This window comes from Branchiostoma lanceolatum, chromosome 14, assembly GCF_035083965.1.
Source record: "Branchiostoma lanceolatum isolate klBraLanc5 chromosome 14, klBraLanc5.hap2, whole genome shotgun sequence".
Lineage (NCBI taxonomy): Eukaryota > Metazoa > Chordata > Leptocardii > Amphioxiformes > Branchiostomatidae > Branchiostoma > Branchiostoma lanceolatum.
In genome coordinates, this window is record NC_089735.1 from 1,588,377 (window position 1) to 1,607,466 (window position 19,090).

The 19,090-nt window shown below is 42.7% G+C and overlaps 1 protein-coding gene across 1 annotated transcript in view; it reads right to left on the bottom strand.

The window, feature by feature from the left end:
* Positions 1–304: 304 nt before the first annotated feature.
* Positions 305–19,090, bottom strand: part of LOC136448661 (fibroblast growth factor receptor 4-like) — a 42,655-nt gene continuing 23,869 nt past the window's right edge. The window contains exons 3-23 of the mRNA XM_066448301.1: positions 18,009–18,216; positions 17,305–17,534; positions 16,965–17,109; positions 16,018–16,142; positions 14,998–15,128; positions 14,518–14,544; positions 13,636–13,762; positions 12,948–13,090; positions 11,998–12,151; positions 11,206–11,229; positions 10,346–10,461; positions 9,994–10,056; positions 9,566–9,622; positions 8,544–8,724; positions 6,567–6,677; positions 5,392–5,579; positions 4,925–5,053; positions 4,085–4,196; positions 3,304–3,400; positions 2,294–2,393; positions 305–439 (exon numbers count right to left, since the gene is read on the bottom strand). Of these exons, the coding sequence (XP_066304398.1) occupies positions 359–439; positions 2,294–2,393; positions 3,304–3,400; positions 4,085–4,196; positions 4,925–5,053; positions 5,392–5,579; positions 6,567–6,677; positions 8,544–8,724; positions 9,566–9,622; positions 9,994–10,056; positions 10,346–10,461; positions 11,206–11,229; positions 11,998–12,151; positions 12,948–13,090; positions 13,636–13,762; positions 14,518–14,544; positions 14,998–15,128; positions 16,018–16,142; positions 16,965–17,109; positions 17,305–17,534; positions 18,009–18,216 (2,549 nt within the window). The 3' untranslated portion in view covers positions 305–358. The remainder of the gene's footprint in view (positions 440–2,293; positions 2,394–3,303; positions 3,401–4,084; positions 4,197–4,924; positions 5,054–5,391; positions 5,580–6,566; positions 6,678–8,543; positions 8,725–9,565; positions 9,623–9,993; positions 10,057–10,345; positions 10,462–11,205; positions 11,230–11,997; positions 12,152–12,947; positions 13,091–13,635; positions 13,763–14,517; positions 14,545–14,997; positions 15,129–16,017; positions 16,143–16,964; positions 17,110–17,304; positions 17,535–18,008; positions 18,217–19,090) is intronic.

Genomic DNA, 19,090 nt, shown 5'->3' on the forward strand with positions numbered 1-19,090 from the left:
CCCAAAAGAGCACAGAAAGTGCACGATTGCTCGCAGAATCTCTCAGCTTCGTGAATCTGACTAATATAACCTTCTCCCTGCTGCCTAGTCCCATAACCAATGATAATTCTGTGCCAAAAGGCAACATTAGCAGGAGGAGGGTTAAACTGCTCTAACACCATATGCAAACTTGCAACAAATCTGAAAGTTAACGTTTTAGCACTGATTTGACTTGCACATTTGTAACAGAATTTAATTTTGCTTTCAATGGTGAAATGTTAAATTGAGTGCAGCACATTTCACCAAGTTGAGTGGATATGGTTAGGCCTGTCAGAATGTGGAGCAGTCCACTCTTGAAATGGGGGTGTCCAGGTTGACCCTAGCACTTTTCCTGTTTGGACTTCTTGGAGTTTGACTCATCGTACATGGCAGCAGGGATCTCATCTATCTTAATAAAGTCCTGAAAATTCAGAGAAATATGATATTTAGCAAAATAGGTAAGGATTTCTTTCCAAACTAGTAACTGGATTCTCTAACAACGTTAAAGGTTTACATTGAGTCATATCAAAACTTAGCACAAAAATACATTTCAGCCAAACAAGCAGTCATGTTCAACTGTTGCGATGCAAAATTACTTTAAAGCCAAGCATATTAAGCACCTTCTTTCCTTCATACACTCAATGTTAAGCCAGGGGGATATGTTTTGGAGGTGTGGTCACTGTAGATTTGTAAAATGATAAAAGTTTATAATCACTAATTTTAGAATCCATTATTACAATGGCTGTATTGGTAAATAGTAATGAAATGATTGAAACTCAAAGTCAAAGAGACTCAAATGTACATTTAGCACAAACAATAATCTGATTCAGACATGATGTAATTTAGAAAACTGTTTTCTTAATTCAAAATAAATATTTCAGCATCACAAAACTTCATGAGCCGCCTGCATTTTGCTAACAAAATGTACAGAACCATACATTACGAATCGGTTGTGCTGTATGGAAAGAAAACACATTGAGACACTCCCCTAGGGCTTTTCATTGACAAGGCCACACCAATTCAATTTCTTGGTTAACAGATTTTCATCTAAAAAAAAAAAAATTTTAGAAAAAAAATTTCTGTTTTGATGATTTTTTTTTCTGCAATTTTTTTTTTGGAAAATAAAAATCCATTAACCAAGAAATAAAATTGGTGTGGCCCAAGTGCGTGATTGCAAAAACACCACACGAACGGAAGAGTGACGTTACTTGTTAGTTGTGCGTTTGTGGGTTTGACGTTTAGATAGACATTTCAAACATGACGGCGGGAATCTCATGCAGGTGGATGAACTCCTGTGGGGAGGGGGGCAGACGGTGGCACGGGTTTAGTCATGGTGGCACAGCAAACAAACAAACAAACAAACAAACAAACAAATAAAAAAAACTTGTTATTAACATACTTAAGGCCACACCAATTTAATTTCTTAGTTAACGGATTTTATTTAGAAAAAAAAATTTTAGAAAAAAAAAAAGAAAACAGAAAGCTGGCCCAGCCTTCTGTTTTCATGAAATTTTTTTTCATAAAAATAAACATTCGTTAACCAAGAAATTAAATTGGTGTGGCCTAACAAGAGTACAAACAAAAACAGACTATTGTTCACAGTTACATGATATCTCACAAGCAAAGCAAGTTAACTGTTGCTGATAATGATACAATGATACATTGTTTACAACGATGCCATTTTTACAAAAACAACACAAAACAGATGGTGCACAGGACAATGTCATAAATGAATCAGACCAAGGAGATCAGACAACAGGTTTACAGGCACATACAAATGGACAAACAGCACATGAGAACCTGATATGAAAATCTATCATCTTGTGTGGTGGGCAGTCACTCATATGGTGCAGTTTTATAGTAACATTCAACCGTCCACCAGTCCTGAATATACATGTATGGCTCTCTGTCATGCTACTAGTGTAACTACTAGATTCTAATGTACCTCAAGAGCTGTTCCATATAATTTGTAATATCTAACTTGCCATTTTTCTAAGCCCAACTGCAATCTACAGTAACAGTTACAATAATTAAACAATGTAGTACTCTCTATTGCACCGCATATAGCGTCTACGAACAGAATTCCGCCAGGTCAGATATACCCTCCACCCTGTAAAATAATGTGTCGAAAGAGAATCTCCCATGCAATGTATCCTTTATATCTAAACTGTGCATACTGGGGGGATGCTGCACTAGTGATCTCTCAAAAATATTTTTTTCTTCAAAATGACAGATATATGAAACCATCTGAGGTTCCATATAAGGAAGAACTGACCTCAGCCTTTGTGATGACATCCTCCAGCAGTCTGACCAGGTCGATGAAGGTTGGCCTGTCCTCGGGGTCATCTTCCCAGCACTTTCTCATGATGTCATAACTGTGTGCACACAAAGTGAAGTGTAAGCACAAGTGCACAGATGCTGTAAAAGCAGGCCGCTGTAAAAGTACACGTAGTTCCACAGGAAGGTTTGTCCATCTTCAGGTTTGCATGACCAATTTACTTAGACAATGTGTTAGAGAAGACATCCATAGCTCACTATGGACCCAGTGTCTTATTTCTTGGTTAACGGATTTTTATTTTCAAAAAAAAAAAAAAAAATCATGAAAACAGAAGGCTGGCCCAACCTTCTGTTTTCATGAAATTTTTTTTTATAAAATTTTTTTTTGTGAAAATAAAAATCCGTTAAACAAGAAATTAAATTGGTGTGGCCTTACATGTACATGTAGGATGCATGACCAGTTACAAGGAGTAGCAGGGACGGACAAAATCCTGTGAATTTTTTCTAAGTCACACTGTTTTGTTGGTTCATATATTTTGAATAGCTGAAATCTAATATCAACATGGCATCGCTCTGAAAAGACAGTTTGTACCTTCAAGTTGGTACCTTCAGCGAGTGAACATTGTTAGATTCAAGTCTACCTCCTTACATTCTATTTTCATCTTGTTCTCTCTACTAGTACTTAATACAAAATGAACTGTGTTGGCACAAATCTAGCTTGTAACCCTTGTCCTGCGGGGCCCATATATATATATATATATGGATTGCACATTACAGAGTCTCTATGTGGGTCCCGTATATGCACGGGTTTGGGGTATTTTCAAGCTGAATGCATCACACCGCAGTGAAACACACCGAATGCGGAAGTAACTACACCACAGCAGCGCAGAAAAAGTCAAGGGAAACTGACCTAATTAAGAAATCAAACCAATAAAATAAACTGCGTAAAAAACGCCAGCAGGACAAGGGTTAAAATGTTTAGACCAGAGGTTGGTGTTTGATACTCACACTTCCTCGTTACAGTGCACAGGCTTGCTCATCCTGAAGCCGTTCCTGAGTCTCTCCATCATTGCAGGGGGCGACAGGCCGGGGTAGGGGGTGCACGCTGCGGGGGGAGGTAAAATCTGGTCTTAGGCCACACCAATCTAATTTCTTGGTTAAGGCCACATCAATTTAATTTCTTGGTTAACGGATTTTTTAATTTTTTATTTTAGCACGAGGACATCATTAAAACAGAAGGCTGGGGTGAAAACTTGCACCTGACCCTGTTCACTCCCTGAAACTGTGTGCACCAAAGTACAAACTTTCCTCTGAGATTCTGTTTTCATGTTGATTTTGGAATTTAGCATTTTTTTTTAAAAATCCGTTAACCAAGAAATTAAATTGGTGTGGCCTAACGGATTTTTTGAAAAACTGCTAAATTCCAAAATCAACATGAAAACAGAATCTCAGAGCAAAGTTTGTACATGTACTTTGGTGCACACAGTTTCAGGAAGTGAACAGGGTCAGGTGCAAGTTTTCACCCAAGCCTTCTGTTTTTATGATTTTTTTATGTGCTAAAATTACAAAAAAATCTGTTAACCAAGAAATTAAATTGGTGTGGCCTTAGAATAAAAAGCAAGTGATTTTTTCAACCCATGTTTCGAAGACCATCTGTCACCTTCCTCATGGCAATTCTGACAGGTTCACATTGCACTGCAGCACAGGTTGTGTAAAAGTCTATGTTTTAATTGTACAAGAACTACAGTTGCTTGACAATGAGTGACAACTGTCATTTGGTGTTACTTACCTAATGTAAGGACTTCCCACATGGTGATGCCGAAGGACCAAACATCAGACTTGACGGAGTAAACGTGGTCGAACAGGGACTCTGGCGCCATCCATCTTAGGGGAAGACGACCCTGGAGCAATGAATGAATGAATGAATGAATGAATGAACTATATTGTCGACAATATGGCAACAACAATTAAGTACAATACTACAAGGCTAATCTATCCTAAAAGTAGAACTACAAAGTGTTATCAACGACAGTATATGCCATTGAGTTACAATGAATAAATATGTAGTCATGTAGGCATGATTCGTTCTCGCTTTAGGCATGAAGCACAAAGAAATTGACCCATGTAGGCGGATATAAGAGTTAGAAATGATAAAAGTACATGAAAAAAATCAGTCTGTGTTTCAGATAGGGTGAAATTTGTCTATGGTTATGATGATGACAACCTTTTTTGTACATTCATGCCTATCAGGCTAAGTATGTACAGAGATACAGATGAGAAAAGTCGTAATTTCAATTCCAACTTTTTTTTAAAATACTTTAAAGTATGTATAGTGACACTGACAGGACTTTTGATACTAATTAAAATCATGGATTCTGATGATCAGGCTAGCCCCTGAAGAAATCCTCAGTTTGAAATAGCTGCAGCTGACCTGGGTGTTGCTCTCAATCAATTTCAGTTGTTGAGTGGGGTGTGAATGTAAATGAAGTGGTTGCTGGTTGGGTAAGTCCATTAGTTGCTTAGCAGAGGGTCTTAACTATGTAAAATCGTGGCTTGTGGCTGCAGGTGGTTGCCCAGCCAAGTTTGACTGTACATTGTACTAGCCCCTGTTCATCACCCTGTTCATTACCTGTGTCTTCTGTTCATACTCCTCGTTGTCTGTGTCGTACACGTCTCTGGACAGACCGAAGTCGGAGATTTTGCAGACCTTGTTCTTGTCTATCAACACGTTTCTGCTGGCTAAATCTCTGTGGACAATCTGGAACAAAAAAACAAATAATAAACACCACAAGTAGACTTGATTTTCACTGCTGGCTAACTCTGTGGAAAATCTTTGTGCAAAGCATTGTGCAAAAATACCAATATTTCAGGTAACAAGATATCAACTTCCAATAACCTTTGACCCCTTGCTGACATCACACATGCATAATGTCTTGTGACCAGGGCAAGTGGGTCAGATAGCAAAAAAAACTGAGCAATTCAGTCGAAAATTTTAGTTGGCAAATATATAAATTTCTCCATAATCAAGTTATGTAACTAGATAGTTCATTTGTGTTGGTAGAGATTCCAAATGAAAAAACATGATTACAGACGAACCTTAAGTGATGCTACGTGCGCCATTCCTCTCGCGATCTGCCATATAAACGAGGCGAGGTCACGCGGGGTCAGTAACCTCTCGTCGACCTGGATGTTGGCGTACGTCGAGTCTCGCTTACTCCTGCATTTCCTTAGGAAGTTCTGCAGGTTACCCAGGGCACAGTACTCCACTATAACATAGACGGGTTCTGGAAGTGAGGAGAAAAAAATTGTAACTTGCACATTAAACCAGCAAGTGAACATACATATAGTGTATAAACTGTAACAGTATGGAGTATGGAGTGATGTATGCACTTGTGCCCGATAGATAGATAGATAGCTACAGTAAGTAGGAACCCAGGATCAATCCAGAGCCTTGGTGAATTCTGATTCGCAAGTCCTGGTATGAACAGGGTCTTACTACACTGTAGTGCTGCGTACCGGTACTGTGTACCTATAAGCATGACAACGTTGCGGGATGAGGCCTTACCTGTTTTTGTGCATTATCCTATAAGCATGACAACATTGGGATGAGGCGGAATGAGGCCTTACCTGTTTTTGTGCAGTATCCTATAAGCATGACAACATTGGGATGAGGCGGAATGAGGCCTTACCTGTTTTTGTGCAGTATCCTATAAGCATGACAACATTGGGATGAGGCGGAATGAGGCCTTACCTGTTTTTGTGCAGTATCCTATAAGCATGACAACGTTGGGGTGAGGCCTTACCTGTTTTTGTGCAGTATCCTATAAGCATGACAACGTTGGGGTGAGGCCTTACCTGTTTTTGTGCAGTATCCTATAAGCATGACAACGTTGGGGTGAGGCCTTACCTGTTTTTGTGCAGTATCCTATAAGCATGACAACGTTGGGGTGAGGCCTTACCTGTTTTTGTGCAGTATCCTATAAGCATGACAACGTTGGGGTGAGGCCTTACCTGTTTTTGTGCAGTATCCTATAAGCATGACAACGTTGGGGTGAGGCCTTACCTGTTTTTGTGCAGTATCCTATAAGCATGACAACGTTGGGGTGAGGCCTTACCTGTTTTTGTGCAGTATCCTATAAGCATGACAACGTTGGGGTGAGGCCTTACCTGTTTTTGTGCAGTATCCTATAAGCATGACAACGTTGGGGTGAGGCCTTACCTGTTTTTGTGCAGTATCCTATAAGCATGACAACGTTGGGGTGAGGCCTTACCTGTTTTTGTGCAGTATCCTATAAGCATGACAACGTTGGGGTGAGGCGGGATGAGCTTCATCATCTTTAGTTCCTTCAGGAGGTCGTCCTTCGCATCTGCTGACGACCCGTCTGTAAACCAATGGGACACGTCAGGACCAAAATTACACATTAGGCCACACCAATTTAATTTCTTGGTTAAAGGATTTCTTCTGTAACATTTTAGCAAGAGGACATCATAAAAACAGGCGGCTGGGGTGAAAACTTGCACCTGACCCTGTTCACTCCCTGAAACTGTGTGCACCAAAGTACAAACTTTCCTCTGAGATTCTGTTTTAATGTTGATTTTCTAACCAAGAAATTAAATTGGTGTGGCCTTATTGAATAATTTCATCAGGTTGGTGAATGACTAAATATCAAGGTTATTTCATTCACAACCAAGTATTTTACAAGAGCCGACGTTTTGATGGCTGTCAGTCACCTTCATCATTGCCATTCATTACACAGTATGTATGATGTGTCTGTCAGGGTGGATCTTGCAGGGCAATCTTGCAGAATCACCAATTCTTGTATGTATTTATCTATTTATGACTGTAGATAGTAAAGTCAAACTTGGTCTAATGACCACATCCAAAAGATGACCATCCGCTCAAGACGATCGCTTTCGGTCGGTCCCGATTTTTTCCCCCACAGACACAAGCATCAAGCAATGTGTCCAGGTCTGGACCACCAATTGTCTTTTGTGATCGCAAACACCCCTAAACCAGACCGCAAGCGACCGAAATGTTATCTAAGACGACTGTGTCATTTTCAAAAGACGACCGGATTCTATAAGTCCCCTGGGTGGTCTTCTTAGACAAGTTTGACTGTACATGTAAAAAATTTCTTTTTTGGCGACGCCTCAGGGGCGAGCCAAATTTTTACTATATTGTGTGCAGATTGCAAGAATTCTAGGAATTGTACAGGAATGTGAAAGTCCATGGGACGATAACTCAAGAATGCCTGGATGTATTGTCTTCATATTTTGTAGGTAGGTAGGTCTGTGAGAGACCTTGTAATGATTGGATTTTGGGCCCCCTAGCGACTTTCGATGGTACTGCAGGGGAACTTTCACTTTTCAAATCTCGTCTTCTGAACATGCTATAGTCATGATTTTTAAGTGGTGGATAGCTCTTTGTTAGGAAAATATGTCCTGTAGATTTGGACCCCCTAGCGGTTTTTTTTGGAACTGCAGGAGCTAATTTTGACTCAAACTTTGAAAGAGAATAACGCAAGAAGGGGATGGCGGATCATCATAATTTTTGGTGTGTAGATAGCTTAAGTGATGATTTACATAATCATTTGCCAATTATGCAAATCAATATCTGATTTGCATAATTAATGAGGACAGTTAATAAATCAGCTGCATTCTATTATAGGACTCTCAAACACATGACATATGTAACTGAGAAAGAGATAAATATCGATAGATATCAATTATGCAAATTGATACTTAATTTGCATAATCAATGACAAAATACTATAAATCCATAGTGGTAAATGATGGGGATTTCATTTTTGCACCAATTGGTAAATGTGGCCACTATTGGACACAAATCTTGCATAGAGGGCCTCATTTACATAATTTATGAGGAAATGGTACGATATCTTTTTTTGTGAAAACAAGATTTTCATACATTGGACAACTTGTGTTATTTTGGTAGAGAAGGTGATCGACTGATATGATTTATGCTGCAAATTATGCGAGATCCTTATTTGCATGTGGTTTAAAAACGAAAACGTTAACAGAGACCACCGTCGCCATGGCAACATCTTTTTATGTTGCCAATCTTGTTTCTTAGTGTAAACTCTTATCTGTGACCCCTCCCCCTCCACTTCGACCTTGTTGATAAGCCGCCATGTAACTGTATAGTGACCACCTGTCTGTTTTCTGCAGGTCCCCTAAGACGTCTGCTTGTACCTGCTGAAGAGAGCAGACACAGATGCAGAATTTCTCACCTTTGGTCGTCTTGACGGCCACAGTCATGGGTTTGTCGGCGCCCCCCACCCCCTGGGCCTTGGCCTTGATCACTTGACCGAAGTTCCCGCGCCCCAACACCCTCTCCAGCGACAGCTTGTCCCGCGGGAACTCCAGGTCTCGGATCAGGTCCGGCTCCTGGTAGTAGTTGCTGGGATCATCCTGGAGCAAAGAAAATTATTGTCACAAAAGAAAAGGGACTTTCAAAGTGATTTGAAACCAGTTTAGTCAAGTTTTTGGTTATACATGTAGTTGGTGGGATCATCCTGGAAAGATGAACATTATTGTAACAAAAGAAAAGGGACTTTCAAAGTGATTTTGAACCAGTTTAGTCAGGTTTTTGGTAATACATGTAGTTGGTGGGATCATCCAAGAAGATAGAAACTTTAAGTGACTTTGTAACAGTTTAGTTCACTAAAAACTAATCTTCCACTATTCGTGACTGCATACTGGGGAAACTCCCCTAGCTCTTTTTTGACAAGCACAACGAACAGTTAGCCATGGTGTGTGTGAAAGACAAAAATAAAATCACAGCAAACATTTCAAGACTTACAGTACCAACTTCATGTATGTGGCGTCGTGTGGCGCAACTGTAGAGCACGCGGCTGTCAAACAATGGGTCCCGGGATCTAATCCAGGTGTGCCCAGAGACATGTCCGAACTTGTGCCCCGACGTTGTGCCCTTGGGAAAGGCACTTAACACGACTTTCCTCACTTCACTCAGGTGTAAATGAGTGCCTAGCTCATCTAGGGTTAGGGACGTCCCTCGGATAGGACGTTAAATGGAGGTCCCGTGTTTGGGGAGAGCAACACCCCGCGCACGTTAAAGAACCCACCACACCTTTCGAAAAAGAGTAGGGGCATGCCCCGGTGTGCGATGGTCCAAATCTTACAGTCCGGTCTGGGATGACATCTTGAAAAGGTGATAGTTCACCTGTTATGTCAATCCTTCCACAAAATGTGGTAAATCAAAATAAATAAATTAATAAATAAATGTACTCACCCCTGGTAGTAGAGGCATGGGTGAGGCAGAGTCCTGTGCTATGGGGGGGAGGTAGTCCTGTACAACACAAAACAATTATTAAGCATTTACAACCTATAACTGTTACAACACAATGCTACATCATCTGATCTTCTTCTTTTGATTTCTGTATCTGTATCTGTATATTTTTAGCCCGTATAAGCGCCATTCGGCGTAACACACCAGCTTCGCAGGCACTCGGCGTGGCAGCAGCTGGTTAGGTAGCTGCCTTCAACATGCTGAAGATTTTGCTACCTATACTGGGAGGCCTGCTGGAAGAGTGACTCCAGACTATATGTGTAGTTTGAAGCTGTCAGGCTGGACAAAGAGCAGCCTGTGCCGAAAGGTACATGTTGGTTGTTCGCGGAAAAGAAAGATTGTTGTCTGTATATTGAGTATGGCAGACTTACGTCTTCAATGGCTCTCATCTCCATGTCCTTGTTCTTTAGGTACTTTGGCGTCCACGGTAGTTTCTGTAGAGAGAGCAGAAGTGGATGTACAGGTACTGTTAGTATTAAGCAATAAGTTCTTGATACAGATGTGTGTCTATGCACGCTATTGCACAGGAAGGAAGCATTACTCTTTCAAATGACAACTGAATTTACAATATTCCAAATGAAGTACTCACCCTTTGCCAGTACTTGCGTAAGTAGTACAGCAGGCCCAGTAGGACTGTTTATACACACATAACTCACCCTTTGCCAGTACTTGCGTAAGTAGTACAGTAGGCCCAGTATGACTGTTTATACACACATAACTCACCCTTTGCCAGTACTTGCGTAAGTAGTACAGCAGGCCCAGTATGACCATGATGAAAACAAGGATCACAGGGAGAACAATGGCCACCAGAGGGATTGGCTGGGGTGGAGGCGCTGTAGCTGAAAAAAACAACAACAAGAAAACAGCCTGATCATTTTGTTTGTTTGTTTTACGTATCCGATAAACTGGCTTGATATAGGCGTAAGACACCTGTTTTGTACAGTAGGTATAAGCTGTGCATGAGAGGACTGTAAGGCCACAGCAATTTAATTTGTTGGTTCTCGGATTTTTTGAAAATATGCTTAAGTGGAAAAACATGTCGAAAAGAAAGCCAGAGGACCAGGTTTGCACCTTGGATGCACTCAGTTTTATGGATCGAATACAGTCATATTTAAGTTCGCCTTCCTGCCCTCTGCTTTCATGTCGTCTGCTTGCTATATTATCATTTTAAAAGGTCCGAGAACCAAGGAATTGAATTGGTGTGGCCTAAGGCTGGATCCACTTACACCAGGAAGGACACGGCCTACTCTTTTCAGTATGAGTGTTGGGTTCTTTAACATGCTCGAAGTGTGGCTCTCCTCAAACATATGGGACCTTCAACTTTTACGTCACATCCAAAGCCGAAGCTTGGTACTCCTTTTCACCAAGAGTCAAGTGAGGAGATAGATGAAAAGCGCCTTTCCCATTGAAGGGCACAACACTGGGGCCAGCTAGGGATTTGAACCCAGTACCTTTGGATTCAAAGTCAACAACCCTAACTAACCACAAGCCACCCTGTCACCTTAAGACCATCTTGCCACCTTGGTCAAGCAGCAGCAATCCCAATTGATAGCACAAAGTAACATTGTTAAAGTTTTCTGTACCATGTGGTGTTAGTTCTCGAGAGTCTGAAAAATTAAAGATAAAAAGACTTGTATGTTTTGTAGTACAAGTTTTGTACATGTGTATGTACATGTAAAAAGAGATAGGACAAAATAACAGCATGTCCAGAAAATTACATGATAACAATGGGTTACAAACAAGCCTTGCATATTTTATAAAATTGAATCCTATACTAACAAGGTTACATACCAGGGGGCCCAAAATCGACCTTGACCTTCGTCTCTCCATCACCTGCCCACATACCAAATATCACAATCCATCCAGAGGTTCTTGAGTTATGCTGACATAAGTCCGGAAACCCAAACCGAAAACCCAAACTCCTCCCAGTGCAGGTTGCCATGATTGATTGATTTATTGATTGATTGATTGATGTGCTAATGATCCTACCCCTCTCGAGCACGATGACCTGCGTCTTCGCCCCGTGCAGGTTGACAGCCATGATTGATTGATTGATTGATTGATTGATGTACTAATAATTGATCATACCCCTCTCCAGCACGATGACCTGTGTCTTCGCCCCGTGCAGGTTCACAGCCATGATTGATTGATTGATTAATTGACTGACTGATGTACTAATTGATCCTACCCCTCTCGAGCACGATGACCTCCCCGTGCAGGTTGACAGCCATGATTGATTGATTAATTGATTGATTGATGTACTAATTGATCCTACCCCTCTCGAGCACGATGACCTGTGTCTCCTCGCCGTGCAGGTTGACAGCTATGATTGATTGATTGATTGATTAATTGATTGATGTACTAATTGATCCTACCCCTCTCGAGCACGATGACCTGCGTCTCCTCGCCGTGCAGGTTGACTGCCAGGCACTGGTAGCTGCGGAAGTCCGACGCCTGCACAGACTTGATGGTGAGCGTACTCAGGATGCTGGTGGGCGTCTCCTTCTGTCTCACAGAGTAACGGCCGACCTGCGGACAACAAAGATCATATTGATCAGATTGATTGATGTATTGATTGATTCATTGATGCATTGATTGATGTATTTATTGATCAGGATGCTGGTGGGGGTCTCCTTCTGCCGCACAGAGTAACGGCCAACCTGCGGACAACAAAGATCATATTGATCAGATTTATTGATTTATTGATGTATTGATTGATGTATTAATTTATGTATTGATTGATCAGGATGCTGGTTGGCGTTTCCTTCTGTCGCACAGAGTAACGGCCGACCTGCGAACCAAACAGATTCCAGGGTTAAACATTTGCTCATTTGCATATGATCTTTACGAGTTAGTGGCATGTTAAACCGTTTTTTCCAGTAAGAAGTACTAGTGCTGCAGTACCAAGGTCACATACAGGGGGCCCAAAATCGACCTTGGCGTTCGTCTTCCCAACACCTGCCAACATACCAAATATCATCACAATTCATCCTGAAGTTCTTGAGCTATGCTGACTACAAAATCTGGAAGCACAAACACGCACCCACACACACACACACACACACACACACACACACACAGACAGACACACAGGCAAGCCAAAAACAATATCTCCTTTTTCATGGAGATAATAAAAAAATGACAGTAGCTACGAACCGTTCAACTTTTGATGGAGTTGCTCTTGAGTTATGCTGACTGCAAGAGTCCGGAAACACACACACACAGACAGACAGACAGATCACACACAGACACACGGACAGACACACATACAGACACACACAAAACAAAAAGTCACAGTAGCAAAAAAGTCACAGTAGCTACGGACCGTTCCACTCTCGATGGAGTTGCTCTCCCATTTCCAGGCGACCCGGGTGGCCGGCGGGTCCGACTCGACCTCGCACTCTAGGGTCACGCTGCCGTTCTCCGTCGCGGAGAAGATGGTGTTCTGTTTCACGATCTGTGGGGGGCCTGGGGGGAGAAAGGAAAAGAAGCTAAGTCCAGAAAACTAAACTAAACATCATAGTACATGCACATGTAGAATGTAGTATTTGAATGCCGACCCTAATGGTCATTATCATACCTAGGTACATTTTAACATTGAAGTACTAGACTTTAAGTTCGTACTAAGTCAAGTATTGACCCTAACACTTTGCAAAGATGGTGTTCTGTTTCACAATTTTCAGGGGGCCTGAGAGGAGAAAGGAAAATGAATCTCAGTCCAGAAAACTAAACTACATGCACAAGTAGTATTAGAATGCCGACCCCAGTGCTCATGTAGTACATGTAGTCTAACCCTAACACTTTGCAGAGAAGATGGTGTTCTGTTTCACGATCTGTGGGGGGTCTGTGGGGGGTCTGGAGGGGGGGGGGCAACATTGGTCAGTCGGTACCAGTGGGAAAACTTCAAACAAACCACTAACAAGGCTGCAGAGACAGTCACTGGTCGTACTGATAGGGACAAAGCTGGATACGACCCAATACATGGACTTGGTACGATAAAAAAACTCCGATACCTTTGACATCCAGTCTGAACTTGGCCGTGGAGTCTGGGAAGTCCTGTATGGATGACCTCGCCCGGCAGATGTAGGACCCATCATCCGTAAAGTTGATACTGGAGAAGTAGAGGGGGTCATCGTAGACCTGCAGGGATGGAAATATAATAATAATAAGTTTATTGCAAATTCATGCCCGAAGGCTAAATGCAAATAACATTACATAAAAGAACAGGATACAAAATAGGTATAAAAGCTGCTTATCTAAATTATACAAACGTGATTGTCTATAACTAGTGAAGGGTTTGACTTCTCTCTTGTAAGCAATGGAAGACGTAATGTCCCACCTTTTCTAGGATTTGTGGGGTAAATGGTAGTCAGAGGAAGAATAGTCTTTTCTTTGTCTGTTAGCTTAGAGAAATTTGGATAGATTTTAGTGGTCTGAATAGACAACTCATTTCGTGCATTATCATGAAATGAACAGTTGGAAATAAAGTGTATGTCGTCTTCCACGGCATTTGTATTGCAATAATAATAAAATGTAACGGTTTTCGGTGGATGTCAATGTGCTAGATGTTGGCACATTGTCGCACCAAATCTGTAGTGCGTTTTTGGCACACATTTTGATAGGTTTAAGCCAAAGAGGCTCGGTGGGCGTCACTCCACCGTCAGGGAAGGTCGTGTAAAGTGCCTTTCCCAAGGGCACAACGTTGCGGCATGGCGAGTATCGAACCCGGGACCTATTGGTTCTGATTCTAACACTCTAACTGTTGTGCCACACCAACGCCACTAGGGATGGCAATTTGAGTTCATACACACTGGGCTTCCAAAATAGGGGTGGGTGGGGGTACCAGACTTCTTCGATGGTTCTATATAATATATGGGTACTGGTTTGCAAGATACTGGGGAAGTACAGGGGTCGTCGTAAACCTGTAAGGCGGCAATTTGCAGCCTTGTGGTTACGAAGTGATAGTGGTTTCGAACCAGTTTAGTTCACTGAAGAGCTATTCTTTGATGGTCATGACAGCGAAGATAAGTGAAGTGAAGTGAAGTGAACTTTAGACGCTATGTGCAGTATTTACAAGTTCCGGGAAAATTCCCCTAGCTCTTTTTGACAAAGTACAATTAATGAACAGTGGACCGCGGATTAACGTCCCGTCCTAAGGACTGCGACCCTTTCCTTTCCAGTAGCGTGCATGTCAGGTGAGCGACAACAGCCGGGACTTGAACTCACAGCTTCTCGGTCCAGAGACAGAGTCACTAACCACCGGACTTCGCACGCTATAGCTTAAGTTTTTGTTGAGTTAGAGTTAACTCAAGTTAGAGCTGTTGACTTAATAGCAGTTTACCTGTTATCTGGAACAAACAAACAAACAAACAAACCTCCTCGGAACCGTCGCGGCTCCACCGAACAGAAGGGGTTGGGTTGCCATCGGCAACACAAGCGCGGGTGAAGTTTTCTCCCACCAGAGCCTCGGCTTTGTTCCAGACTTGGCTTGCTATTGAAGGGGGGTCTGGGGGAAGAGGAACAAAGTACAAATACTTCAGTACAATATAATTATCTCCATGAAAAATGGAGATATTGTTTTGGGCGTGTCTGTGTGTCTGTCTGTGTGTGTTTCCAGACTATTGTAGTCAGCACAACTCAGGAATCTCTGGATGGATAACGATGATATTTGGTATATGGGCGGGTGTTGTGAAGCCAAAATTTGAGGTTGATTTTGGGCCCCCTGGTATGTGACTTTGGTACTGCAGCAGAACTTGATTTTTTTCTATCTTTCGACCTGGACATGCTATGGTCTTGATTTTTTGGTGGCAGATAACTTGAGATGTAATGAAGAAGTGGTGTAGGTTTGGGCCCCCTAGCAGCTTGTTTTGGAACTGCAGGAGCGTTATTGTGAAAATCTTCTAAGGAGAATAACTGAACAGAGGAACGTTGGATTTCCATGATATTTGGTATGCAAGTAGCTTGTTATATAAGTTCCCCTTTTTATGCTCGAGCTAAAAACAAAGTCATACCACAGATCCAAAATCAAAGAGACAGTTTTGATAAAACCTAAAACAGGGGTTTTCTATTGTAAGGAGGATCATTGCAAGGTAGGAAAGCGACCGATGAGGGGAAGATTTTCCCCATGAGACACCCTGCCACTGCCGGGACCCTGAATAATTTTAACTCGGACTTAAAATTAAATACCCGGTAACAAATAGATGCTGTGAGTGTTACCCGGCAGTTCACCGTGACAATTTGTGGTTTTCGGGGCCCGGTCGGGACTACACCCCCTACAGGCACCAGTGCAAATGTGACCTAAGCACAAAAGAAACAGCAGAGCATGCTTTGATGAAAGTTAGGCATCCAGGTAGTAAGATAATATATTTTTGGAGCAGAGTATGCTCTTGACTTACAGAGGATGTCGAGGCTGACAGCTGTGGTGCTGACTCCAAGGCTGTTCTCCGCCCTACACTGGTACGTCCCGTGGAACGCCCTTGTAATACCAACTATTCTCAACAGGTGGTGCTCTTCATACAGCCTGTGAAGGGAGGACAATGTGGAAAGTAAGAAAGTTAAAGTTAAGTCCTTTCCGCACCGAAAGGTGCATAAGGCGGCGCCCATCTCCGGTTCCAAAGCCCTTGGGCCACACAACTTTGTGCAAGTCACTACAGCAGGGGGCTAGTCCACTGGTAGTGGTGTGTGTTTAACTGCCATATTCTTTCCCAAATGCTGAGTGCTAAGCAGAGAAAGCAGTATGTACCATTTTTAGAGTCTTTGGTATGACCCGGCCATGGTTTGAACTCACGACCTACTGTATGCAACCGGAACACTCTACCCACTCGGCCATTGCACCGGTCTGGGTAGAGTGTCAATTTCTAGGAAAGTAAGAAATCACGCTATTATATATATTGAAATGATAGCGATGGTTTTATTTTTGTGGTCACCTCTTCACTGCAAAATCACAACACCAGAAATAATTGTTTCTACTGCAAACTTTTAACTCTACACTCCCCTCCTACCATATAATCTAGTCCCAACAAAAATTAATGAATTTGTAGTACTATAGCAGGGGTTCATCTAAATTAGGAAAGAGGGGCGCTGCGCCCTCTTGTTTCAGCCCAGCAACCCCTTGTCGAATTCAGATTTTAGCTTCATATCAACATACAGCCTTCACTCAGCGATTGATTCTTCCATAAATACATAGAATTTGCTTCCTCGCCTATGTGTGCTCCCTCTTGTTCAATTTTTTCTAGAAAAACCCCTGCATAGTACAATTATTTTTTGTCCCTTCTTTTTCAAACAGGAAATGGTGAAATGGTTGGCACTACACAAAATCTATGAGAAAGAGAGGCTGCCGTACTTGTGGTTGGGCGGCATGGCTCCCTCCAGTCTCTCCCAGCTGACGGTGGCTGGAGGGTTGCTGTCCACCCCGCACCTCAGGAGCACGTCGTCCCCCTCCCGCACCTGGGTACCCAGGGGGTACGTCATGTGGGTGGTGGGGGCATCTGGAACAAACCACGGCAACAAATATTTTACTTCCTGAGAAATAAACTGTTCTCCAACTAAAAAAGAAATTTCATTCACCAATTCAATTCTATAATTTCTGTTCTATCCCAGTCCATTCTATAATCTGTTCACATTTCATTCTATTCTATTCTGTCCTATTCCACTCTATTAATGTTCTGTTCTGTTCTACTCACATCTGATGTCCAGCGTGACTTTCCGTTCCCTGACCCCCACAGGCCCGCGGTACAGCGCCTGGCACCGGTACGCCTTCGCGTTGTCGTACTTCGACACGTCCAGCACGTAGTTCAGCACGGCGGTGGTCGTGTCGGGCTGCCAGACGGGCGGCTCGACTCTGGACAGTTCCCGCGAGCCGTTGTACCACACCAGGGTTGGGCGGACGTCCCCCACAATCTGGGACTCACATCTGTTCGTAAAAGCACAAAGAGAAACATGTTACGTTTGACAAGGGGCGCATCTAGGATAGTCGGAACAGGACTATTTTGTGAGGGGCATGAAGGAGGCAATCTACACCGGGGCCCATCAACCCTCTCTGAACCGAGACAGTGGAAGGTTTCGTCTTCCCGCCTCTTTTGTTTCACTGCTGACGTCATCACGCTTCCGGCTTCCCGGCGTTCATCGCAGTGAATTAAACATCTGAGGAAAAGGATTGACACAGTATACACCTATACCTTCAATTTTGTATATGCTGATTTGTATCATTTACTACTCTGAGACGAGTAAAATGAAGAGAGTGGAGGATGGCTTGATCATGACGTCCTGTCCTGAGGACTGAAAGACTCAGTGGAAAAAAATCCAGTCGGAACTCAAACTCTCGAGCTTCATCTTCAGAAGCAGGGTGGCTAACCAATGTTTCGTTTATTGTGTTCTTTAAACTCACCGTAAATGTAGCGTCTGCCCGGCAAAGAGTGGGGGAGAGTAGCCAGTAATCCTGGGGCCGTCGGGGGAGTCCAAAACCTGGAGTCGAACTTTTGACAGGACAATGTCGTAGTCTTCTGTGGTGGGGACTTCACACTCGTAGTCTCCGTTATCTGACAGGTACACGGTGTCCAGTCTGAGGTTGGCATTGTCCACAACTGTGGCTCTATCTGTGAGAAATAAAATAAAAGAGACATGAAGGAAAAGAAACTGAGGAAGATGGCATAGTCTTCTGTGGTAGAAACTTCACACCTGTACATGTAGTCTCCGAAGGGCTGTTATACTGGCTATACAGATACAGATACAAATACAGAGGCTGGTGTGTTATGCCGAAGGGTGGTTATACCGGCTATACAGATACAGAAGCTGGTGTGTTATGCTGAAGGGCGGTCATACTGGCTAATATAGTATATAGATACAGATATAGAAGGTGGTGTGTTACGCCAAAGGACGGTTATACCGGCTATACAGATATAGAAGCTGGTGTGTTACGCCGAAGGGCGGTTATACCGGCTATACAGATACAGATACAGAAGCTGGTGTGTTACGCCAAAGGGCAGTTATACCGGATATACATGCAGAAGCTGGTGTGTTACGCTAAAGGGCGGTTATACCGGATATATAATACAGATACAGAAGCTGGTGTGTTACACCAGAGGGCGGTTATACCGGATATACAGATACAGAAGCTGGTGTGTTACACCAAAGGGTGGTTATACCAGATATACACATACAGATACAGAAGCTGGTGCGTTAAGGGGGACTATACCGGCTATAGAAATTATCCATCCCACCATGGTACAGGAGGTGAGTTATACTGGCTAAGATACAGATACAGAAGCTGGTGTGTTACACCAAAAGAGCGGCTATACCGGCTATACGGATACAGAAGCTGCTGTGTTACACCAAAAGAGCGGCTATACCGGCTATACAGATACAGAAGCTGCTGTGTTACACCAAAAGAGCGGCTATACCGGCTATACAGATACAGAAGCTGCTGTGTTACACCAAAAGAGCGGCTATACCGGCTATACGGATACAGAA